Source organism: Camelus dromedarius, chromosome 5 (assembly GCF_036321535.1).
Source record: "Camelus dromedarius isolate mCamDro1 chromosome 5, mCamDro1.pat, whole genome shotgun sequence".
Classification (NCBI taxonomy): Eukaryota; Metazoa; Chordata; class Mammalia; order Artiodactyla; family Camelidae; genus Camelus; species Camelus dromedarius.
The window spans coordinates 66,405,963-66,432,843 of NC_087440.1; the positions used below are offsets into that span (position 1 = coordinate 66,405,963).

Here is a 26,881-nt window from a genome sequence, read left to right on the forward strand (position 1 = left end):
TGTTCAAGGTAAATTACTTAATATTTCTTAAACTCAGTTACCTAATCTGAAGAAAGTGATATTAGCCCTAAAAGTACGACAAATCCTTTACTTTCAAAAGTGGAATTTTATGTTTCCATACAAATATTGAATGTTCTATGATGTAAGAAAAATAACAACAATAATAGTCATCTTTCCCCAAGCTCTGAACAATGCTGAAGCCTAGATGAGCAACACTGGGTCCTATGTTCTGAGACAGCCTCCAGAATGTTCTTACCTCCCCAGGGGGTCACCCTCCTCAAAACAACTTTAAACAGTTAGTGCCTAATATTTTCGAAGCATTTTACAGCAGCTAGTTCCTTTGAAAGTCAGCCCGTAGCTGCGTTCACACTACTCTCTCCACAACCCCCAAAATAGAAAGCCTGTCTTCTTCCAACAGTCCACACAGGTTAATTAAAATGTCACTCGTCTCTACTTTCGCTAGAATTGTATCAGCTGATGGTTGTGACACCAGTTACCTTTTTACATATTTTATGAAAAATGGAAATCTCATTAATTTTCAGCTAAAAATCTTGTGAAATATGGGTTCCATGACAAGGGGATGGACAATTAAAATGGCCTGTGGCAGGAAGCTGCTTGGGAGCCACTGGTCTGGTTTATGAAGCCCCACTAGGTTAGCAGGGGTTCTGGAAGATTCTGGTCTAATAAAGTTTTCTGCTTCATGTGTCCAGTGGGGATTTATGTCCCTATGGATTCATCCAGGGAATGGAAGACAGTTCTGTGTCGTGCAGGATGAAGAGAGTGATTCAGTGAGGTTTTTCCCATTAGGACTGGCCCGGTAATGGAGAGAGAGTGGCAACTTCAAACTCATGCATCTCAGGGAAATGGAGGCTCCTACTTTCTTCATCCCATGAAGTTCTTTGCATCTCTCATCCCAGGACTAGAGTTGGCAGACTTGGCTTTTCTTCTCACACCCACCACTGAGTCCAGAAACAGCCTCAACAGTCCTTTCCAAGATGGCCCCCTGGACAGCCACTCCGGACTGACTGGAGCGGACACAAAAAGAGCCCTATTTTACACCCGCTCCTGTGCCCTGGGACGTGGGCACCTGAGTCCCCCACTGTGGCACCTGGAACTAAGAACACTCTGGCTTCCGGGGAGTTCCCGGAAAGGCATCAAGTTACAGCTGCAAAGATAAAGGCGGTGGGTGGGGGGGGTCCCTGCTGGCTCCAGCTAAGTCCAGCTGACCAACTGTCTAGCAAGGGAGGGTGGGGAGGGAAAGGCTGTCATTCTATCCCTGGTGAGCATGAGTGGCAGGGAAACTTTCTGTCTTGGTCGGGAACACAGGCTGCTCGGAAACCCAAACCCAGAAGAGGCTTTGAAAATGACTCAGTACCCAAACAGTACACCTATAATGACAGCAGATTACTTTCTGACGCGAGTCTCCTGGAGAGGACGGACCAGAAGAGAGCAAAGGGGGAGGACTGACCCTGGTAGCCTTGAGATCTGTGCCACTGAGCATCACCCACTAGGAATGCTTTCTGTTGCTCTGGGTAGAAGCCAGTTTCATCTTGGCTGCTGAGGCTGCGGCCAGCTTGATGGACAGGATGGGGCTGCGGGCTCCAGAGGTGGCTACTTCTCCCGCTCTCCAGCCCACTGCCCCCTCGCAGACCACTGTAAAATCAGTGCTCTTTGAGGCACTGCAATCTCTTATGCTGTGTCAGTTTTGAGGTGACAGATGACTGTCTGACCTGGGACTGCCTTCTAAGTGACACTGTTCACCACTTGGAGACCTAACTGCTTAGGTAGCTTATCATGGAAACGCCATGGCAACTTCATTTTCCCACCCCACCACCCAGTTACCGTAGATTAACTGTCAAGTTGGGGGTGCGGGGGGACCTTGGCTTGACACAGGGCAACCACATATCTGGCCAGTGGCCTTTGATATAGTTAGGTTGGACCCAAAAGGCAGGGGAGGGGGACAACAGATTGAGAATCTGAGCTAGAAGAATAGAAAGATCTTTCCAGGTAGGAGCTGAGAGCATATATGGAGAGAGGAGCCACGAGATAGGACTGTTGGTCTGTGAGGTAGCACTATAAGCCAGAAGCAATAAGGGAGAAAGCCACGGAGAGAAGCAGAGATGCTGGGAGACAGAGACCACGTGGCCTTGAGCATCAGAAAGAGAAGGTGGTCCTTAGGGCTCCCTCAGCCTCAGATGGCTTTCTGATACCAGCTCCAGTCTGTGCTGGAGCCTCATAATTCAACCCTCTTGTCTCAACTTACAGTCAAACACTTTGTGGTGAAGGAAGAAAAGAGCATCAGAGTGAGTGGTTTGTTTCCCGGGAGATAGCAGTCTTCTCGGCGTTATCGGGAGGCGAGTCCCTTCTGTCCAAATGACAAGCTTTCTTAAGGGATACTCACAGCTCGTTCTTGGTCACTTGAAGAAATCATAGATCAGACAGTAGACAGAAGGCAATCCAAGCACAGATGCCAATGGCGTGAGGGAAGGGGATGTAGGGGAAATGATAGGGATAAAAGAGGAGACAGGACTAAAGGAAGCAGGGAGGAAGGCTCTGCGTGCGAGCAGGAGTGGAATCCACCGCACCAGCACCTGCAGCGCCTGGAGCACATACAGCAGAGGAGGAAAAGATGCAGCAGAGGACGTCTGGGAGAGAGGGCAAGTGTAAGAGAAGGGTTTACAAACAGAAAGGAAGGTACGAGCAGAGCAAGACAGTGAACTCATAGAAGATCTGCAGCCAGGGCCATGGTTACCCCTAGGGAAGGTGGCAGAGCAAAATGCTACATCACCACGACTCAGAGAGAAACCACGTGGGGTATACGAGGGGGAAACCAAAAAGTAGACAAGTCAACACCAAGAGCTCGGGAAAAAAAGATGGACCGCTAGGGAGAAACGGCAGTATTAGTCCTCTGTAATCTGTAGTTCGTTTCATAGCCAAATTCTGAGTAGTTACTGTCAAGATGGCACTGATTTTGAAAGCACCAACGAAAGAACCTACAATAGAGTGTTCTCTGTATCATAACTAACTGATTCTTCATGAACCACCTTGCCACCAAGTGATAAATGAACTGGGCTCAGGCAAGGACAGGTTAATGTCCATACATGCTGACCCTTAGCTAGAGGGAGTCAGGATGGTGCCATGTTGATAACTGAACCCCAGTATATACATATACCTAGCGATGGCTCGGTTTTCAGAAAAACAAATTCTTCCACAAAGAATAAATTTTACTTTCAACTTTATCTCCTTCTCGACTTATCCAGATAACGTCCTACTTGGGTGCCTCGGAGGTGGTAGGGGTGGGAATAGAATTCCTGTGAATGAAAACTATCATGTCTCCTGAGTATGTTTACCTAGGGCTTTCCTTCATGGTCTTTCAGCAAAATCCTCACAGCATTTGATTCCTTCAAAATGTTTCTGGACAGCACAGAGTTTAAATATGGGGACTTCGCTCTGTTTGCAGTATGTAACCTCTCAGTTACATACTACTGGCTCTATGCCAGGACTTCTGGTTGGATTCTGGAAGCACAGTTTAATTTCTCTCAAAAAACAACAACAACAACAAGAAAACACCACCTCGAATACGCTGAAGACCACAGCTCTGAGTTCTACACCCTTCCTCATGGAGTCGACAGGGCCACAGCCCAGGGGTGGAGAAGACGTGAATGACCTTCCAAATACATCTGGGAAGTTGATGAGAGACTGGACGACAAGGAAGAGTCCTCCCCATTCATCCACTTCACTTTGCCCAAGCATCCGTCTCCATCATGCTTCTGAGTGAGTGAGGAAACTGACCTTAAGAGCCAGGAAAGTCGAGACGAACTAAGCAAGGCCCATGGCAGGATTTCCATCATCATTCCCTTATTATTGCCTGAAGCCCCAGCTAGCATCATTCCAAGCAGCGCCCAGGAGAGCCTGCTTTGCGGCTAAGACTGTTTCATCTTCTGTCTGGCGGGCCATGTGAACATCTCCAATCACAGTGTGCCTTTCTCCACAAACCCAACCTGACATTCACCCTGGTGGAATCTCTACCCCTGCACCACTGAGCTATCTCCTAGCAGAGGGCAGACCAATGTGAGAAAACCAAGGTCTGGCACATCGGATGCTCTGCTGTATATGGTCCCTGACCAAGTCAGGTACAAGGGCTTTTGCCAGATACATTGTTGCCAGGGATACTGCATCCTTAAACCCTAAAACAAATTAACCGGGAAGGCTCTGGACTTCCTGGAGATCGTTACAGACGTGTAAGGTTTAAGTACACTTGAGGTGCTTTATGGATCCTGGAGTTGGAATATATCATTCTTAGCCATATTCTTTGGCAATTTCAGTAACTAAGAAGAAAAGAAAGAAAATTTATCAGGACCTGGGACCTTTCTGGGCACAACACCCAAAGCTTCTGCTAAAAAGTCCGCCTCGCCTTTAGTCACTCCTTTAGGCCCGGAAGAGGGAGAGTTGTAGTTGAATAATCCTACTTGAAATATTTCACTGTTAAATCCCCCACCCTCATTCAACAACTGGCTTAGGCATGGAGTCTCTTCTTCAGGACCACTCTGAGCCAAGAACACAGCTCTCTATGAGTTCCACGAACCCATGGTCCTGGTGGCTGACTGTTTACCTAGAGCTAAAGAGGACCTTGTTACTGGAAGTCAGGCACGGAAGGCAGAAGGAAAGAGAAAGAGAGGGAGAAGTATCACTACGTCCACCACACGCCCACCCTCACTCAGCACACAGCTTGTAACTTTTCTCAAGCACAGAAAGGGCATTTGAGAGGCAAATAATCTTCCCCAGAGGCCAGAAAGAGACCATCCTATCACCCCGCTGAGCCAAAGGAAAAGAAAAAAGCCCACTGTGTTTTAGTCAGCTTGGAGAATGTAAAAACTGTGTCCTGGTAACTCCGGAATTGTGTAGGTTTTGCTGGAATGCCTTGGGGGCTGAAACTTTACAGAGCAAACACCCCTGGGAGAGAATGGCCTGCATCGTTCTGAAAAAATTTCATTATTTCATGGAACAAGGTCTAGCCTGAAGTTCACCATCACCAAAAGATGCCTCAGCTACACCTGTCACCTTTTTTCAGTGAAAGATCACTAAGATAAAGCTTTCTTAAAAATTTTCTAGGGGCTCAATAGTTTTCTTCCTGAATAGTTTCAAGGTGAACCAAGAGATTAAAAACAGTCCATAACATATTATTCTTCTTAGTTAAGACATTAGTTACATAATGCTCCTGGATGTGCACTTCCAGGGCATCTCTCACTCAAGAATTTCCATATTCTTTCCAAAGTTAACATTTTGATGGATAAAAATAAAATGGAAAGGTCCAAATCAAGAGGTGGAGACATGAAATCAGTAGACATGAAATTGATCATATCTACCTGTGTGACCTCGGACAAGTCACTCTGCATCTCTGAGTCTCAGCTTCATAATCTGTAAAAAGGAGAGGTCAGATACCTTCCAGTTTTAACGTTCTAATTTTGTTGGGAAATGTGTGGTACAGCTAATACTCCACCCTTCTCCGAAGGAGGCCTATGCTATTTAATTATAGTAGATCTTGGCATTTGCATATTTGACATCTGTGGCTCTGACTATTCCCAGAGACCCCAAAGGTTGATGAGCCACAATAATCTTATTTTGCAGAGAAGTGCTGTGAGTGTGGGAGCCAGTCACATGTTTACTGGGTGAGATGAACGTGCCGGCAAGCCCCGGTATCTCGGTGAGGTTTCGTTATTATCTGTGGTGGGCTCCGAGGCCAGAGTGCCCATGATGTGCTGCAGTGGTAGCCACAAGGGCGAGGATTCTTCTAGATCACGAAGATGCCAACAGCATCCCTCTCAAATGTCCCAAGTTCACTGTAACCTGGGTTTAAAGTAAGCATGTACCCATCCCCACTTCATCTGCTTCACTTCTGCATCGTCAGTGAAGGTCCCACACACAGCGAGGAGCCTGCATTCCCCTTTCATTGAACTTAACCACACCACTTGTCCCATGTGTTCTGACTTGCCTTTATACCCTGTACCCTCTCCACCGGAGAATGAGGTCCTTGAGAGATGAAATGCCAGCCTATCGTGGTCACTTATGTATCTCCAATACCTAGTCATGAACCTAGTATGGAGCAGATACATCATGTTTGCTGAACAACTGAGCGCCTTCTGTGAGCAGACACTGTGCTAAAGGTACATTTTCTTTATGTTTGTAAGTAGCACTTATCACAATCCTGAAGGATAGACATTATTGTTCCTATCATTCCAACAAAATATCTGGCACTCAGACAACCGAAGTGACCTGTTAAAGCTACGCAGCTGGTGGGTGATGGATTCACATCAGTTTGTCAGACTCCAAAGTTCATGTTTCCATCCTATCCTGGTGCTAAGGACCTCTTTGAAGAAGTAAAGCACAAAACCAAATGAGTGAGTTCACAGACCTAATGTTAATGATAGAGCACAGGCCTGGCTTCAACCGGAATAGATTCAGAGGAGTATGGTGAGGGCAAAATTGCCAATGCTACCAGGCTTGGTAGGCGAATAAAACTACACAAGAGGGACGGGTTAGAAAGGGAAATTGCGTCACACAGTTTCTGCCTAAGTACCTTGAGGGTTTCCATTTCAGTTTCCAGATTGGCATTGCAATTAGCAGGGTCTCAGGGCAAGGGCTAGAGTCTAGCTAAGATGGAGCTGAACACTGGAACTGGGAAGCAAGCATTCGTGACCCAATTATGCAAGTCCTTTGAAAAGCCACGATCCTTCCTGGGTTTCACGGTTTGATCAAGAGTATTAGAGCCTTTCAACTCTAACCTGGGGCCAGCAGCATCAGGGCTTATTAGAAATGCAGAATCTCAAGCCCTGCCCTAGACCTTTTCAATCATAATCTGCATTTCAGTGCGATCCCTGGGGGCTCATAAGCACATTAACATTTGAGACGCACTTCTCTAGGAGATAGTCTAAGGTCCTCTCTGGCTCTAATATTTGATGAGTTTCAATCAGTGATCTTCATGGAACCTAAAAACTATCATGCTTATTAATTAGGGTCACACAGAGATCCAAGTAACCAGATTACCTCAATTGTGTCTTCTGTAGAATACTCTTAATCACTGGCCATGTTTACTGAGCATATACCATGTTCGGGGAACACTGCATATACTATCTTGAATCACTGTAACAGCCCTGTAAGACAGACATTTTTATTCTCATCTTACCAATGAGGAAATAATCTCATAAGTTAATAAAATTTCCTCACTGCATCGTTAAATCAGTAGTCGAGCCAGAATAACCCAGAACACTGTACTTAAAGCCCATGGTTTTTGTTTGTTTGTTTGTTTGTTTTTGCCACATCATACTGCCTCTAGTTGTAAAATTACAATTTAAAGTGTCAAAGGTAGGGCTCCCTTTGTGAGAAAAGACTAGCAGGCTTTGGGCTCATTCTTTTGCAATGAAGGAGACCAAAAGGGCAGTCTAAAGTCTACTGAAGTCTAAAATACGACGCAAAGGAACAGATGGGAAACCCTAGAACACCTGGACTAGCATCTCAAACGTGTGGAAGTTGATATACATTTAGCACCAGCACCACCCAGAAGTGATCATTCATAAGGGTCATTTACACCAAGATAGTATTCAAGCTGAAAACACAAATAGGTTTGAGGAAGGATGAGTGATATTCAGAGATCTTAGGTGCACAAATTGATTATTAATGAAATGAAGAAATTGGGATCCAAGCTTCGGACCTCTCAAAAACTACCCTTCGGTTCCCTTGGTAGATAAGTACTGAATAGAAGGAACTACAAGTCTGTCCAATTACGGCTAATGCTGTGGTCTTGATGCTATTCAATGCCTGACAATAACCTCTTATACACTGACATTGGCATATATACGTGTGAAATTTCATGGCGTGTTTCTTCCTGCCAAGAGACGGAAGGGCCTGTTTCTCATTTGTATGTATAAACACTCTCCCCAGAGCACATATAACTGGACAGTATTCTCCAGAAGGTACAGGTTTTTACTTATGCTAACAAGTCATTATCCTTCCCAGCAAAATGACTAAACGGAGCTCTAATAAATCAATTTATCAGTGGCTGTTTCACTTCAGGGGACAATATCCCCTGTTCCATCTTTGGCTAGTGCAAATATGACCTACATTGAACACCTATGTCCCTTGCTCAGAAAAGTTCTAGAGCTGGGAGAAACTGCAAAAAGATCTCACCTTGCCTCTTGTCAAGGAAAGTATTGTTATTCTCACTTTACAGATGAGAGTTTTCATTTCCCATTGGAAGTGTCTTTAGCAGGTTCTTGGAGTGGTTGACATCCCCCACTTTCTCTATGCCCCTTTTGTTCTCCACACCTTCCTCTGCTACTGCTTACTGCTTGTGGACGTGAACAGGAATTCAGAGACGAAGTTCCCCTTTCTCATCCCCGCCCCTCTTGACCACCCTGGAAAGCCTCCCCTCTCATAAGCTGAAAGTCCTGGGGAAAGTCAATCTGCTTTCTTCTTCAAAGATATCCACCCGAGAAAAGAACAGAACACCCAGTACAAGAGGCCTCAGAGTGACAGAGGCAACGGAAGTGTAAGACCCACGGTGTCTGAAGGACTACGTGGGCCAGTAACCTAGAAGTATTTTAGGAGAATTCTGGACTGTGAAGAGAAATGACCACACAGAAGATGTCTGTTTTCCCCACAGTTTCTAAGAGGCTTCTCCTTCACTGCTTAGCCAGATTTTGGAACTTAGACCTGTGACTAAGACAGATGGCCGCTGCCCTGGGCTCTGCTTCTCCAAGATACCTTTAGGACCCAAACCATAGTGACTCATCTCACCTAGACTGGGCGAGCCTCACACTATAAACTAGCCTATTGGTGTCTAAAGAGACTGCCAAGTTTTAATCAATTTTGCAATTTCCAAATTGAAGGAAAGGTGCCTGAAATCTGGTTATACAATACAACTGCAAAGTGGTACTGGGGGTGGGGGGAGCCAATGTCACTTACTTTGTTGAGGATGTCCTGATTGGGTTATCACTGTCTCAGAATGGAAAAGATTGACTTCAAAGCTCATATAAGCCCTTGGAATGAGAAGAGGAGGAAGGAGAGATCCAAACCATCTCCTAGCTCTTGCTTAGTCACAAGAATTCCCCCAAATCTGACAGCAGAACTTCTAGAAGTCATCCCACACCTCCAGCAGCCATCATTTTGAGTTTCAGTGGACAACATGTTCTGTGTCCCTAGATTCTGCCATGGGATTCCTTGCCCCAAAACAATTTAAAGTGAAAAGACAAAAGGAGAGTTTGGAAGCAGAACCTGGCAGTAGTGTCTGCTGATTCTGCACACCTGTGATAGAACCAAAGTTTGACATTAACATGGATACAAGAAAAAGTTTTAAAGAGTGGTGCAGAAGGAGAGAAGGAGGTGGCAAGGGATGGAGAGAGATCGGATGTGTAAAGGCTACTTACACAGTTTCATCATTCTTGAATTCCAACTCTCCATATGTGTCTTCAAAATCCTCTCCACCACCCTTGGCTGTCCCTTCTACTGTCCTAAAGGGGACGATGACTGTGCCCCGGGCACCTGATGTCCGCAGAACCTTGACCTCCAAGACACCAATACTTTCACTGACATGAATCGTGTCACATTCAAAAGTGAAGATGCCTGCGTGGTCATCATCCAAGATCGTGACTGTGGCCACACAAGGGGACGCCAGGATAGCCTGAGGCAAGGGAAGACTATTGAGTACTATTGGAGGCATCCCCTCCTCTGGCGGCTCCTCCTCTAGGCGAACATTGCTCAACCTCACAAAGAAGTGTTCGTCCTCCTCAAAAATGTCATCATCAATGATGCCCACGGAGAACTCCTTCTGGGTCTCTCCTGGCTTCAGGACCACAGTGCCCTCTGTGAACTCATAATCAGCCCCTGCGTTGGCAGAACCATCCTCTGTTTTGTAGTCCACGTACATGGTCTTGGACGTGTCCCCCCCTTTCCTCACCACTGTCAGGAGTACAGCCCCACAGTTCTCCAGGCACTGATAAGAGCATGGGTCAAAGAAGACCTTGGAGACAAAGTCCTCAGGCTCATCTGCATGCACCTCGCTCATGCTGGAGGCCTTTTTGGCTTGTTCTGCTGCGTGTTTCTTCAGGATATTGCCTGCGCCAGTCATCATCCGAGTGGCTTGGATCCGGTAGAAGGCACGGCTCTTCTGTTGATGGGAAAGAGCATAGTAATTGGCCATCTCTACCAGCTGATCTAAGTCCTTCTCTGGGTGCTTCTGTTTCAGATCCTTGAGAATCCGGATCATCTCCCTGCGGGACTCATCCACTTCCTTCCCTTCCAGGGACACCAGGTTCCCATCTAGGAAGTGGGAGTTCATCATTTTCCCATCCATCTCAATGCCCTTGGGGTGGTCACCCTCAGTCTCTATGATGATTCCTCGGTGTTTATCTGCACGGTACTTTTTGTGCATGTATTTGTAGAAGAGCAGTCGCCTATCTGCCACCCAGGCCAGAAGGACACACACCGGAAAGAAGAAGAGAGTGAGGAGGCCTTCCCAAACCTGGACCACACCAGGAGAGAAGACTGCCAGGATCATATAGAGCCAGATGTAGGCAAAGATGCTCCAAGCAGCAGTGACAAAGAAGACTCGTAGGTGCTTGATCTTGCGAGTCTCTCCATCGGGGATCACATAGACACAGATGCCAATGATAATGAACATGTTGAAGGCTGCACTGCCCACAATGGTTGAAGGTCCGAGTTCACCAGCAATGAACCCATGACCACACACCTCAATTAGAGAGAGGAGGATCTCAGGAGCAGAGGAACCCAGGGCCATGAGGGTCAGGTTGGAGACAGTTTCATTCCAGACCCTGATCGTGGTTGTGCTGGTCTCTCCATTGGGCTTTTTGATAGTCACCTCTCTCTCTTGAGAAGTGATGACTTCAATAGATGCCATGAAGCGATCAGCAATGATGGACACCCCCAGGAACATGTATATCAGGGCCACAAAGTAGACAATGACCCTGGCAATCTTGTCACCAAGGGAAGGGTTCTCCGGGTACCAGATTGGTAAGATGACACCCTCCTTGCAGTCCGATGACCCTGAACAGGACTCATTGTTCTGCCCTGTGTTGGGCACATCCCCTGAGGTGCCAGCCTCTGCCCGAAGACCATTCAGGAAGAGCACAAAAGTAATCAGCCCAAAATGGAGGAAGGCAGAGGTGAGAGGCTGCAACCTTAACCACGCCATACACGAGACTTAGCCGCTGGCTTCCACCACAGCACCAGGGGTCCTCCTGACAGGCCAGAGACCTAGAAAAGACCAGAGAGGCAGAAAAAGGCATAAAGGATAAGGATGACAGCAAATGGCAGGTTCCCACCAATACAAACTGATTCTTCACCCTGAGCGACATACTGCACTGACATACGGGGCAGTCTCTCACTTGGAAAAATAGATGTCACCGAGAGGCACAAATAGCTGTTCTGTCCTCGGGACCATCTGGTAGACTCAGTTGAAAAATGGCTTAAAATACTGGGAATACTGGTAATGGAAACTTAAGCGATACCCTTCTAGTCCTGACTCCCAAGCCCTCTGCTATCTGTGAGAGTTCTCAGGAATCAACTTAAAATCTTCATCCCTACAGACACTGTTTCTAGAGTTTTAAGCCTTCCCTACCACACCATCATCAGACTCAAGATACTCAAGAATTTTGCATAACATAGGTTTGCAAGAGTACATACTGAATTGAACCCAGATATAGCACCTGGCTCTGCGTGCAGCAGAGCCTGGTTGGGAAAAATTTCTTCCCCAGATGAGAAATTTATGGAGGTGAGCCATGATTCTGAGATTACTTGGGAAATCAAAAGAGCTGATTCTGTAGTGAATACGACCTGCCATGTAGATCGCCCGAGGCCCTGTAAGCTGTGCCTAACACCCAGTCCACAGCAGCCCTTGGACCTTCAGCAAAACATGCTTATGAAAGAGTTTAGGCATCCAGTTACAGGAAGATGAGGATCAGCCAGCCACTCAAATTCCAAACACCAAACACAGAACGGGGCCAAGTGGTAGAAATCCCTATAAATAACATGCAAGTGGCTCTGAAATAAGTCTTTTTGAAACTGCAGGCAAGATTTCAGGGTGAAATGCGGCCTCATTTGCTGGCCTCAAGGCACTAAAAGGTGAGCGTGAGTTCAGAATAATGGGAAGAAATTCAACCAAAACTATAGACTCATCTTTCTGCTTATTGCCTTTCTACTCATTTCCTCATTCAGAAGGAATGAGAATGCACATTCAATACCTTAAAAAAAAGCAATTTTTGCATTTTTCCACTTCTGCTACAACCATGTAGGGTACTGTTAGTAATGAAGGAATGCTGCCATTCCCTACCCGCTCCTCCTCCTTCTCCGCTGTTCCCCAGCTCAGAAAACAGCACGTCCATCCACCCAGTTTCTCATGCCAGAAAACCAGTGTTAGTCTGCAAGCGTTTCTCTCCCTCACGTCTCTTATCTGGTCCAGCGCTGAGTCCTGTCAACTCTCCCCCATCTCATCACCACCAACACAGCCCAAGCCACCATCACTCCCCACTAGAAGAATCTACTGCAATAGCATCCTAACTGAACTCACTCCAATGCTTGCTGTTTTCTATCCCATTTCCTCATACAGCCATAGTCATCTTAAAAAAAAAAAAACAAACCCAAACCTACTCCATCCCCTCCCTAGTTGAAGCCCTTCAGCAGTTTCCCCTTGTTCTTAATATAACGACCAGGTTCCTTACTGTGACCTGCCAAGCCTCGCATGAGCTACCTTCTTCCTCCTCTGCCCCCTTCATCTCTTGTCACTGTCCCTCTCCCTGCATGTCAGCAATAATGGCCTTCACATCAGGTCCTGGATTACACCAACTTATTTCCCATCTCAAGACCTTTGCACATGACACCATCCATGACCAAAATGACAGTGTCTTCTTGTACCCCCACTCTTAACAATGCTTCAGGTCTCAGCTTAAGTGTCACCTTCTCAGAAGAACCTTCCCTCACCCTAAAAATGGTCAACTCCTTCTTTACTTTTCCTTCGTGGCATAAATGGTAAAGTTTTGAAATTACATGTGTATTTGTGGGGTTATTTGATTAATGATTCACTTATTCATTAAACTATGAATGACAAAGGCAAAGACTATGTCTACTCTGTTTATCATGGCATCCTAAGTAGGTAGTCAGTAGATACTCAATTAATGCACATTCTGGAATAAATAAATGTGGCTCTAAGGGAAGCTTTCTCGGTGCTATGACCTCAATTGTGTCCCCTCCAAGATTCACACATTGAAGCCCTAATCCATAATGTGACTTTATTTAAAGACAGGGGATTTACGAGGTAATTGAGGTTAAATGAAGTCATAAGGGTGGAGTCCTAATCCAATAGGATTCATGGCCTTATGAGAAGATCAGAGAGAGAGAGATCTCCTTATATGAGGACATAGGGAGAAAGTAGCCAGCTGCAAGCCAGGAAGAGACCTCTCTCCAGAAACCAAATTGGCCAGGATCTTGATCTTGGAATCCCAGCCTCCAGAACCGTGAGAAAATGCATTTCTATTGTTTAACCCATTCAGTCTACGGTATTTTGTTATGGCAGCCTGAGCAGGCGAACACTCAGAAATCAGCCTTCATTCAAGTCATTTTATGATCTGAATTGTAGCCATTTGCTCTAAGGAAAAATAGAGAGATCTCATGGACAGATCCTGACTAGATTTTCGAGGCTCTGTAGGACCTCTGTAAAGGCTTATACTCAAAGAGAAATTCCCTTTGGGTCACAGCACATCCTGGTGCCTACTGTAATCCTGAAGGCCTTCCTTCCAACGGGCTCTGTGGATTAATTTGGTTTCATATTTCCCAGAATGGCAGCCAGCTACTGAGGCCCACATTCCCTGTTAGTCCAGGTACCACGGGTCATCCCAGCAGGTTCTTGGGGCTCTGACCTCACGCCGAGGAGAAGAAGCCATGAGAAGGGCTGCGGAAGAGTAGCGCAGTTGAAGGTGTTCAGCATTTATATTCCAAGGCTCAGAAAGCTCTCAGAGTCTGTGAAGAACACAGAGCCCCTATTCATGGGCTTGGCATTTATCCACCAGGAAGAAATGTGGACAGAGTCGGATCTTGGCTCCTTGCCTTGACCTCTGAAAACCCAACCCCTTGTGAATTCTGATAAGCCCCGCGCAGGGGAAGACAGAAGGTGGGCACAGCTGGAGCGGCTCTCTCATCAAGAGCCAACATGGTGACAGGCGGTGGCAGCTGCGTGGCTGGCCAACCCCAGAGGGGCGGGCTATCCGCAGGTTAGGGAAGAGGGCTGGCCTGCTGCAGGCAACAGATGTGGAGGCAGTAGTTATCCCGGTTAATGGGGGACAAGGACTCCTGCTTCTCTCACCCACTGGGAGAATGACGGTGGATCATGGTCTTTGTTCCCCTTGGTCCTGCCAATACCTGTGGCAACAAGGCTCTATGGGGACTCTCCTATATGGGGTCAGAATCAGAGGTCAGTTTGAAAAGAATGTTCCCTGAGAAAACAAATGAACCGAAGGAAAGGACAAAAGAAAACAAGGCAAGAACATGACTAGGAAATGCCTGCACCAAGTTTTTGGAACTGAAGGTGGAAAATGACCCACGGATGCCTAGTTCTTTCCAGCCCTGCCAGGAGATGGTTTCTGCCTGAGAAGTTAAGAGGAGGAGGGGACGTCTCTGATGAGCAAGCCAACGGTCATTTTATTTGTGCCCTTGCCCCAGCCCCAGACACCAACTGAGACAGATCCTAATCTCCTGGGGGTCCACCGCAGCCCCTTAGAGACCCAAGTGACCTTCAGTGGTTCCAGAAGGCTTTTAGTCAGTCTTAAGGCATACTCAGGGATAATGATCAGCTTCAGACCCCTTCTAGAACTGTCCCAAATTAGGAAGATATCAATAATAGTAACTGACACTTGTAAGTGCTTATTGTGAGCTCACACACAGATGACATAAAATTTACGGTTTTAACCATTCCACTTTACTGATTCCCAATTTGTTGCAGAATGTCCAAGAGCCCTAGTCAACTTCTCGTCTTCGGTGGACTTAGAAGCAATATGACTGCCCCACAGAGCCCCATGGGACAGACCAGCCATTTGGTAGAGTTGCCTGGTCCCCAGGTTTCCTGGGGGTGTCTGGTTGCCCGATGTAGTCTCCCATCCGAATATTCTCCTTCCCGTCAGCTCAGTTCAACAAACATTAACAAACGCCTGTGTTTTGCCAGGCTTGGTACTAGATGCTGGTCGGCAAAATAAAAAATGATGCAGGGTTTGCCCTTGAAGGTACTGTCTAGCAGGGGCGGATAGCCACACACATGGGCAATTTTACTATCATCAGGGAAGGTGTGGGCAGAATGTTGCCGAACATGAGGAGGGCACTGAGCCAGCCTGGGGATTCAGGGAGGCGTTCTGAAGGAGGTGATCCCTGGAATGAGTCTTTAAGCAAGAGTGGGATTTAGCCAAAGAGAAAAAGAACAAAAGAAAAGAAAGAAAGAGAGAGAGAGAGAGGAAGGAAGGAAGGAAGGAAGGAAGGAAGGAAGGAAGGAAGGAAGGAAGGAAGGAAGGAAGGGAGGAAGGGAGGAAGGGAGGAAGGGAAAGTGGTAAGGGTTTTTGAGTCAAAGAGAACAGCCCAAGCTAAAACACGGAGCCGTGTGCATGGGATTATGAGGAATTCAGAGTGAGGCAGGATGGGGCAGCAGATGAGGCTGGACATGGAGGGAGGACCCAATTCATGGCAAGTCTTATATGCCAGGCAGAGAAGATGGGATTTTACCCCAAGTACAGTAAAAAGCCAATGACAGGATTCTGAACAGGAGAATGACATGGTCTGACTTGTATTTTGGGAAAAAGCAATTTGGCTAAAGGGTTTAGGATGGCTGGAGGAAGAACAAAACTAACGCAGGAAGATCAGTTAGAAATCTGTTGGAAACAGAACAGATACAGACAAAGAAGGTGGGCCTAGGACATATTCTGCATATGATGACCCTTTGTCCCCTCAGTTCAGCCCATGGTCTCTCATCTCTTTCCTGGACTATTTTCCTAACGCCCCCGGGGCCATCTGCAAGGTGTCTGTGTCCTCAGCAGTGGCTCCTGACATCTTTAATATCACTGGCAAATTTAATTAAAGTCACTGTTCCTCTGCTCTTCCAGATCATTAATAAAACAGTGCCACCAGGCCAGACTGAGCAAATTCTCCCTCCTGCTACGCCCTCCACTTTCTCCAATGGGAACACTGCTGCGGGCCTAGCACCAGCCTGGGTAGACTCGTCCTGCTCTGCTTCCAAATCTGGGCCCCTGCACAGGCGTCACAGCCAATTTACATTAAAGTTTTAGGTGCAGCCAGGCTGCACTGGATCTGACGTGTCACCCGAATCCAGGAACACTGCACCTTCTCCTGTACTTCCTCTGCCTACAGGGGATCAGAGTCTGCAGAGTTTTCTCCATGGTGATGCTCCCCCAGAAACACAGGAACTAAATTCCCTGCACTCTCAAGAGTAGGAAATAGGTGATCTCAGATGCTTAGGTATTTGGACTGCCACGCCTGGAACAAGGAAAACATAATGATGCTGTTTTCCGTGCATTATGATCTCTTTCAGTCTTCATGTAGGAAAAGTGAATTATTATCATCATGCCCATTTTACAGATCAGCAAATTTGAGCTCATAAAGGTTGAGGAATTTGCCCAACTCACAGTCAGTAAGTGGAAAAATAAGCATTTGAGTTCTGGCAGCCTGACTCCAGCGCACATGCCCTTAACCACAGTTCTTGGTATAAACCCCAGGTGTGGGGACACCTTTGAAAAGCAAAGGCCTGGGGAGGGGAGGGGGAGTCTTTCTGGATGGGGAGTCCTTGCTACAAGCTTGGAGGCTCTACCTACTGCAAGGCAGCTTGGAGCAGCAGTCAAGCCCCAAATTTGAAAGCAGGAGGAGGCAAGAACTTCCTTCCTAGCTGTGCCTCAACGAGCTGGGAGACTTTGAAGAGTCAGTGAACGTCTTAGGGCATCAGCTTCCTCATCCAGAAAATGTATGTGGGGTTGGATAATCGCCATAGTTCCTCTGAGTCAAAAAGGCTTTGACTGCAGGCAGGGGCCTCTCTCACAAAAGGCAAAAAAGGGAAGGGACACCTTTCAGTCAGACTGGCCCAGAGCAGAGTGAGAGCCAGGCGTTCCCAAGGAGAACTCAGAGGAGAAGAGATTAAGTTAAGGGAGGGTGGTAGGAAAAGGGGGCCCTAAAAAAGTAAAGGAGTGCCCATATTCTGGATTTACCAAAAGCATCTTGGATCAAACTCCTTTTTTAAACAACTGCTCTTTGAATGCCCATTTTGGGCCAAGCACTGTGCTAGTGATTGGGAGGCCAGCCATGAACGAGCTACACCACATCCCCAACCTTATCGAATCTATCTTCTGATGAGACATAGAGACAAGCAAGGAATTATGGGAATAACTGACTACAGTGATGTCACGGGAAGTACTCTCTTTATCTCGTTCTGCCCAAGGCTCTCAGGTTGGTCACTGCACAGCTATCTCAAACCATGTGGGCAGTGGCTGCAATACAACACGGCTTCATAATATCAGGAGTCTTGTAGTGGCATATGATATTTTACTGTTCATGCTTCTCTGATCTCATGCAAGTGTCATATTTTGCCTTCCTTGAAGACCCCAAGCCCTTAAAGACATCCAAACCATATGGTTATGTCATAAAACCCTGCTGACCTTCTCCCAGGCACAACCACACAGGAACAGGGAGCACCAGCAAGCCTCATGGCCCTCGTGCTTTATATAAACCAAGGACTTTAGAAATGACAGCAGCAACAATAAACATATCTATTCATTGTGTACCTGCTCTTTGGTGGCGGGCACTGCATTAGCACTTTCATAGCTGCCAGTTAATACCTAAGGATCCCACAGTGAGACAGGTTATCTGTCTCAGAAATGAGGAGACTTGGGCCCAAAGATTTAATTATTCACCCAAGGTCCACTAGCTGAGCAAGTGGCACCGCTGGGCTACGAAACTTGGTGTGTCAAATGCCAAAATCTGCTTTGAAAACCCAGCGGACAAAAGGGATGGTGGAAAAATTGGGTAGGAATCTGAAGCCCTTAGGTCAAGAAACTTGGGCCCCAGAAACCTCTGTCTCTGGGAAGCCTTCCTCGATAACGCCCTCTTCCCCCACCTTCAAAATGAATCATTTATTCCCCCTCATGTTGCCCGAGCACTTTGATTTCCAGTGAAGTACATGTCACACATTGCCACATTGACCTGGGCTTATCTGTTTACACATCCATCTTCTACACTCTTAGAAACTCCCTGAGGGATTTCCACTTAGTATAGGGTTTTTTTTGTTTTTGTTTTTGTTTTTTAACATTTTTTATTGATTTATAATCATTTTACAATGTTGTATCAAATTCCAGTGTAGAGCACAATTTTTCAGTTATACATGAACATACATATGTTCATTGTCACATTTTTTTTCTCTGTGAGCTACCATAAGATCTTGTATATATTTCCCTGTGCTATACAGTATAATCTTGTTTATCTACTCTACAATTTTGAAATCCCAGTCTATCCCTTCCCACCCTCTACCCCCTTGGCAACCACAAGTTTGTATTCTATGTCTATGAGTCTGTTTCTGTTTTGTATTTATGCTTTGTTTGTGTGGTTTTTTTTAGATTCCACATATGAGCAATCTCATATTGGTATTTTTCTTTCTCTTTCTGGCTTACTTTACTTAGAATGACATTCTCCAGGAGCATCCATGTTGCTGGAAATGGCATTATGTTGTTGGTTTTTATGGCTGAGTAGTATTCCATTGTATAAATAAACCACATCTTCTTTATCCAGTCATCCGTTGATGGACATTTAGGCTGTCTCCATCTCTTGGCTATTGTAAATAGTGCTGCTATGAACATTGGGGTGCAGGTGTCATCCTGAAGTAGGGTTCCTTCTGGATATATGCCCAGGAGTGGGATTCCTGGGTCATACAGTAAGTCTATTCCTAGTCTTTTGAGGAATCTCCATACTGTTTTCCACAGAGGCTGCACCAAACTGCATTCCCACCAGCAGAGTAGGAGAGTTCCCCTTTCTCCACAGCCTCTCCAGCATTTGTCATTTGTGGATTTTTGAATGACGGTCATTCTGGTTTTTTAAGAACAATGAGTGGTCACACCCAGTGTAACTCTATTGATAAGGCTAAGAGGTTGGACCTGACCTCTAATACCCTCTCTGCCTCTAAAATTCTAATTCAAAGTCTTTTTTTTTTCAAAATCTTTTTGATTCTATGATTCTAAAGTTTAACTGACTGTGGAAGCCAGAGGACTTTGCCCTCGATAAGTCCTTGACAGATGTGGAGAGTCACAAACAATGAGAGTGGGCCAGAGAGACCGGAAGAGAAAGGGCTTTGCCCACTTAATTCTGCTTCTCCCACTACTGGATCTACATCTGCAAGTAAGTCATCCTCCAAGTTGGAGGCAATAATGGCACTGGGATCACACGCTAGAGAGAGCTGTACGTTAGAACAACTTTGGAGTGCTGCAAAATACAGCTTTCTGGATCCTACTTCAGACCTAGGTTTTGGACACTCTGGGAGTGAAGTCTAGATACGTAGGCTCCTCAGTGGATTTTCAGGTACAGCCAGGGTCAAGAACCCTGGGAGAAAAGAAAAGGAACATAGACTGACTATGACATTTGCATCTCAGGGATTCCATCCGTTAGACTTATTTTGGACCAAAAGAAGGACTCTTAGTGAAACACAAATTGACTCATAAATGGATACCACAAAGCCTTTCTATACACGGGACAAACATCTCACCCTCCTGGACTCTCACTTTTATACCTTGCTAAGGACAGTCAGCATCAAATCTCGACCCATGTAAGTAGATTTTCCCTTTGTCTCTCCCTAAACCTACTGTCTGCTTGACTTATGCTTTTACTAAGGAAATATAAAAAATCCAGAGTTCCCTTATCTACATAGGAAAATAATCCATTTTCAGCAAAACATGGTTCCAGCTTTTTTCCCTTTCATGGATGATAGCTTATGTTGACTTGTCCACGCCTTTCCTCGTGGCATCTTTGTTTGGTGGTTTGTTTATTCATTCATACATGCATGCATTTGTATGGAACTCAGTCTATGTGCCACAGGTCGACTTCCACTGAATTATAGTGAGAAGGGTACTCTGTTTCATACCCAATTCATATTTCTTTTTGGCACACTCAAAAAAATTAGAATAAAAGTTCCTAGAGGGTAGGAATTTTTATCTGTTTGGTGTTTCTGAATACCCAATGTCTCTATCAGTGCCTGGCACAGAATAGGTGCTCAGTATGTATTTACTGAATGAATAGACCCACGAATAAATATGCAAAAATAGAAGACATAATATCCAGCAATTTCTCCCACTCTTGACAGTGTTCAAATGGAGCATCCCATCTGTCAGGGATGTTGTGAGCAAGGTTTTTCAAATTTGAGTAATCTGAACAAAACGTAATCCCCCCTGAGGAGCACACACTTCACAGGAGAACAGTGACCGAAAACCAAATAATGACCACAAAACACGTCCTAGATTTGGAAGCATGTGCAACGTGCCAAGAGAGTACAGAGAAAGGAAGGCCTAAAACCGCCTGGGATCATCAGGGCCAGTTTCATGGACCAGGCAACTTTAGATCTAGGATCTGAAGAATGAACAGGAGTCGAAGTCAGTGTATCTCAAACAAAGGTAACAGGAAGCCATGCTAAAGAGCACGTCAGCCTCAACAAGCAGTGTCTGTTCTAAGCAGGGTATCTGAAGGACCTGGCACTTGTGAGAAGCTGCAGGGATAAGTGAGGAAGAGTTTGTAAAAGGCCTTATACATCCAGCCAAGCAACTGGGGCATTATCTTGGGGGTAATATGGAACCACTGAAGGTTTTTTAATCATAGGAGGGACAAGATCCTTGTTTTTCCTTTGGTTAGAGACCTAGATTGAAGCCAGTGTGGAAACTGGGTGGGTGAATGAAAGCAGGGCAAGACCTGGGGACAGGAAAACCAGTTTGGAGATTCTTACAGTATTTGAGTGAGACGTGATCAGAACGTGGACAGAGGCAATGAGCACAAGCCCACTGAGGGAAGGCAGGGGTTTGAGAGCTTTTTCAAAAGTACATCAATACGTGTTGGGGACCAATTGAAAACAGAAGATGATGGTGAAAGAGGGATGAGGAGGCACATCTAGGACCAAACCACATCAGGCACCTGCTTCCTCCCACTGGTCCTGCAAGGTTTCTCCTGATGCAAGGATCTCCAGACCCAAAGAAACAGGAGCTGAAGGAATCAACACAAAACCAGTGAACTTAGAGACCTGTTTGGCTTTAAGGATGTCCTGTGACCGTGAGACAAATGAGGCCAGTGAGAGTTCTGGGCTCTCCAGGAGGGGAGCAGGAAGGCCCTGGAGCTGCACCAAGGCACCAGAATGCTCCTCAGTCTAGTCAACGTAATAACCATTTGTTGGCTCAATAGTCCAGACTGTGATAAGTCAGAAGACGCAGTGATGAGGCAGGTCTGGCCCCTGCCATGGAGGAGCGTATAGAAAAGTACACAAGATCGGTATCTAAATGCCAGCAAAGGGTTTTGGGAATTATGAACACTGACTGGGTATATCCCAGAGCTGGTGGAGCCGGATTTCTCATGTCTGTTTCAGAGAATGCACTTTCACATAGAAGAAAATGAACTCATAAAATGCACTGGCCCTCCAAAATACCGCCAGCTAGAAAAGCCAAAAGTATCTTTTAAAGACCCAAAATACTGAGATGACTACAAGAAAGCCTAGATTCTTTTCATTGATTCACGAAAAAATACTTGTCAAGCACTTCCTACATGCCCATCACAGTTGTAGGTTCTTTGAAGACCATTTCTGCCTGGATGTGTTCCAGCTCCTGGAGGTTCAATATTACTTCTCTCACCTGGACAAGCCTGGACAGCTCTTACAGTCTACTCTCCAGAAAACAGCCACCATGTGTCTTCCTAAAATGTGAATCGGATAGATCATGCCATTCTCTGCAACCTTCTCCTCCTGCAGAGCTCCCTACCTGCCACTGACTTCGAACTTGTAACTTCCTGCCCTTAACTCCCACCCCTGCCTCCGTACTCCACTCCAGCTATGGTGGAGTTCCTGGAAGTTTCTAGAACATCCCAAGCATGTGCTTGCCCCAGGACCTTGGTGTTTACTGTTCCGTCTGCTGGGAATACCCTCACCCTAAAGGTCTCCATGGATCACTTTTTACTGTCATCCAGGGCTCGGATGCCACCTTCTCCAAGGCTTGTCCCACTCATCTTACCTACAGATGACTCCCTCCCTCAGCACCCTCTGTCACACCACTCTTCCTTCTCGTTAGAGGACCCAGCACTTGCTGAAATCATCGTGTTTTTCTTTGTTTACTGGCTTAGCACAGACTGTAAACTCCATGGGAGCAGAAAACTTGGTCTTTGTGTTCACCTCAGTGTTCTCAGGGCCTTGGCTGGAGCCCGGCAGGGGGAGTGTTGGCATTTGTTGAGGAGATCGATGCTCACTCTGCAGGAGGAAGTGTTTTTGGAAAGATACACCTGTGAGGGGAGGTGGCAAGATTCCCGGGGCATCTTGGGGTAGAGGGGTCAATGATTAAAGCCAAGGACCTCAGAAAACAAGCTGTTTTGTTCATTTGAAAGAACCAACAGAGCCACATAGTATTTGGATGGTGGTTGTAAAGCTGTTTCTAAACACAGTTACTTCTTTGCACCCTCACCCTCTCACAGGCACCTTATTTTCCTCCACAGTGTGTGGTGTAAGGACAACCAACACTCAGTGCACTATTCGCTCAACAAATACCACACGACACTCTGTACCGTCAGTTGACAAAGGCCTTCTCACTCACATGATCTCATTTAATCTTTGTGAGGATGTTCGTGCAGGTGAAGAAACTAAGGCATGGTTAACAGCCTAAAGTTTCCATGCCAGGAAATAAGGAAGCTGAAACCAAACTTTGGTCCTCTGGCTGCCAGAGGTCTCCTTCCACAAGGCCTGAGAGATGGCATCCCCTGTCACAGAGGGAAGTCAGGCTTCTTGGGTCAGAGGAGTGAGAAGCCCAGGGCAGCCTGAGGGCACATTGTTCCTGCCCCCTCAACCCATCCCCCAGAGAAAACCACCTGGGCTCTAACGTTGGGGGTTATCCACAGAGGAAGGGTTCACACCCCTCTGTGCTGTTGCTTACCCATCAAGGGGAAGCTGGTGATTAGCTGTCTTTATGTACGTTTTCCCAGCTCATTCTCCAGAAGCCTGACTTATTTTAATGCCATTTAATTTCTCTTAATTTTTAAATGTTAAAATACAGAATTAAATCATTTCATTGCCTGAAGATCCAGCAATCCCACTCCTGGGCACATATCCAGAGGAAGCTCTAATTTCAAGACACGTGCAACCCAATGTTCACAGCAGCACTATTTACAACAGCCAAGACATGGAAATAACCTAAATATCCATCAATGGATGACTGGATAAAGGAGGTGTGGTATATGTGTACAATGGAATACTACTCGGCCATTAAAAATGAATAAAATAATGCCATTTGCAGTAACATGGATGGATCTGGAGATTGTCATTCTAAGTGAAGTAAGCCAGAAAGAGAAAGAAAAATATCATATGATATCACTCATATGTGGAATCTAAAAAAAAGACTGAACTTATTTACAAAAAAAAAAACTTATTTACAAAACAGAAACAGACTCACAGACATAGAAAACAAACTTATGGTTACTGGGGTGAAGGGGGTGGGAAGGGATTTGCAGATACTAACTATTATATACAAAATAGATAAACAATAAGTTTCTACTGTATAGCACAGGAACCATATTCAATATCTTATAGTAAGCTATAAAGAAAATATGGTAACGAATATATGTATGTTTATGGATGACTGAAACATTATGCTGTACACCAGAAATTGACACAACATTGTAAATGGACTCTACCTCAATTTAAAGAAAAAAAAAATGGACTCGATGAAGTGCTCAAAGGTATCTCTCTGAGACATGCCTGGGGGATTCTCTTGGACAATCAACCCTAGGGGTGTTCTGGGTCGTCCCTTCACAAGAGGGTGCTGGTGGTAGGCTCCCAGGACTCCCAACAGATCGTGCTGCTGTCTGGGCAGCTGTGCTCTCTCCCCACGCCTCTAATGATTTCCTCAAAGCTGACTCCCCCATTAGTTCCTTCTGAGAGGCTGGCAGGCACAGACTCTGATGATTCTTCCTGTCTGCTGGGGGAGAGAGTATGGTCGGGGGTGGGCAGGGCCTCTGGTAAGTCGCTGGGAAGAACGGTTCCACGTCGACTCTCAATAGAGCCTACCTGGCAGTAAATACATCCTTCCTGGGTGGAAAAGGAAACACAGAAGCACAGGAATTGGAACAGAACTGGCTGGAGCATCTGGGGACCCAGCGCACTACCAGTCTTTCTGGGAATGCCCTGGAGTGTGGCAGTGGGAAGTGACTCCACACAGGAGGGCCAACCTCGGGCCTTCAGGGCCCTCAACCAGCTCAGGGTGCCTTGTAGGCCAGACATCCAAATAGTTGGGTTGGCTGCTCATGAAACCTCTAGAGACCCAACGTGATGATCACAGACACACTGGGGACTTCAAATTGCAGCTGGAGGGTTCTGAAACAAAAGACACCGTCAGCACGAAAACTATTCTTAGTAGGAGGCAATCTAGAAGCTGTGGAACAAGACCAAAAACTACAGAATTGTCAGGGAGGTGGCTTAAAAATCGACCCTTCCGGCCTTTTTTTTAAGGATAAGGAATGAGAGGTCCAGAAAGCAAAAGTGGGCCTTGCCTACAGCAGCCAGAAGTGCCAAAAACTAAAATACAACCTTCTTACCATCAGTTCAATGCATCTTCTGTTATACCATGTTTCCTGCTCCTGGTTTGACTCCCCCGCTGACGTCTTTTACAATAAATGGGACAGACTCCCTTTCATGACCTTGTTTCACCTGCCTCAAAAGTGAGGTAGGTTATTCATTTATTCATGTCTTCATTTTTCATTGAACACCCACTGTGTTTTAGGCATTATGCAATAAGGAATGGGAGAGAGAAAGAGGACTTGGTCCAGGAGGGAAGAAATGTAAGCCACAGGAAAAAAAAAGAAAAAGAAAAAAAACTGCATTTCAGTAAGCATAAGGGCCCCATGAAAAACAGATGCTGTGTTATCAAAATTCAGAATAAGAGACTGCTTCTCCAAGAAATCTTCCCATCAGAAAGGGGTATTTGAACTGAACATTGAAAAACACGTAGGATTCTTAGTGAAAGGTAAACCATGGACCAAGGCACAGAAGAAGAGAGGGCAAGTTAATTTAGGTGCCCACGTGGGAACTGTAAAAAGTGAGGCTGGAAGTGGAGTGGTGAACTAGGCCACGGAGGGCCTTGAAAATCAGGAGTTGCTCTGCTGCAAAAAATGGACGGCCCTTTGAGGTTTTCTTGTGTAGGAAAACGACACGCTTAGAATGGTGTTTTAGGAAGGAATCTTATAACAGCCACTAAAATGAGTTGAAGGAGGGGAAGAAGGAAGCTGGGAAGATGTCAGAAAGCTAGTTTTTGCAGTATCGTAGTAATAGTCACTACTTCATACAGGTATGGTAAGGATTAAATGGGATTGAGTAGCTGACTCTGTTGCAAAGACACAAATGTTGACTACTATAATTATTATTATTATAATTATCATTGTTATTACATAAAGAGGTTATCAAATCTGTACTTAGGGAGTGGTAGTAGAGATAGAGAAGAGAGGAATGGACTTGGCAGACATGGCAATACAAGAGTCCCCCTTTATCCATATGGGATAAGTTCCAAGATCCCCAGTGGACGCCTGACACTGCAGATAGTACCAAACCCTATATATACTGTGTCCATTTTCCATACGTACCTACTTATGATACAGTTGAATTTATACATTAGGCACAGGAAGAGATTAATAATAATAATTAATAATAAAGTAAAACAGTAACAACATACTGTAATCAAAGTTATGCCAAAGTGGTCTCTGGCTCTCTCTCAGTCTCAAAATATTTTACTGTACAAACTTAATGCCTTTTCCATCTTAACGAAGCACTTTATCACACACTGTGGCAGTAACTTCTGCAGTCTGAGGGTGACAGCAAAACTAGCACAAATTTCTTTCTCCTTCACAATGTCGTGGATAGAAGATTCTTACCATAGCCTACGATTTTTTCTTTCCTTATTAAGTGGTGATCTTCCACTTCTTTCACTTAAAGGAAGTTCTTTAAGGCTTCTCTTTGGCATATCTGAATTGCCAGCATCACCTTTCTTGAGCTTTGGGGCCATTATTAAGTAAAATAAGGGTCCCCTGAACACAAGCACTGTGATTCTCCACAGTCAGTCTGATAACCCAGCCTCCACAAAGCGATTAAGGGCAGGGATACACTGGACAAAGGTATGGTTCACATCATCCAGGGCTGTCAGCCCAGGATGGGGAGAGATTTCATCACTCAAAACAGCACCCCATTTAAAACTTATGAATTGTTTATTTCTGGAATTTTCCATTTAATATTTTCAGACCACCGTTGACCACCAGTAACTGAAACCTTGGAAAGTACAACCGTGGGGAAGAGGGGAACCACTGTATTTGGAGAACAAGGGGGAGGAGGCAAAGGTAAACTTGGGGACTTGGAGCTGAGGTGACAAGAAGTTGGCTGGTGCCATCAATAGAAAGCAGAAAGTCAGGAGGAGTAGCTGCTAAGAACAAAGATGTCAGTTTAGTAAAAATTCAATCTGAGGGGCTGACAGGACATCTGGTTGGAGATACTGTGCAAGTGGTGGAAACAAGCCACTGGGCTTGGACAGCTAGAGTCCTAGACTCAGAACTCTCCATCCTGGAGGAACAG

At 45.7% G+C, this 26,881-nt stretch overlaps 1 protein-coding gene across 3 annotated transcripts in view; it reads right to left on the reverse strand.

The window, feature by feature from the left end:
* Positions 1 to 26,881, reverse strand: part of SLC8A3 (solute carrier family 8 member A3) — a 140,887-nt gene that overhangs the window by 108,896 nt on the left and 5,110 nt on the right. For 2 of the 3 annotated variants that reach the window (XM_064486067.1, XM_064486066.1), the window contains exon 2: positions 9,423 to 11,268. In XM_064486067.1, coding sequence (XP_064342137.1) covers positions 9,423 to 11,206 — 1,784 coding nt within the window. In that variant the 5' untranslated portion in view covers positions 11,207 to 11,268. Of the gene's footprint in view, positions 1 to 9,422; positions 11,269 to 26,881 lie in introns of those variants that run through there. The other variant, XM_031453956.2, reaches the window with a different exon arrangement.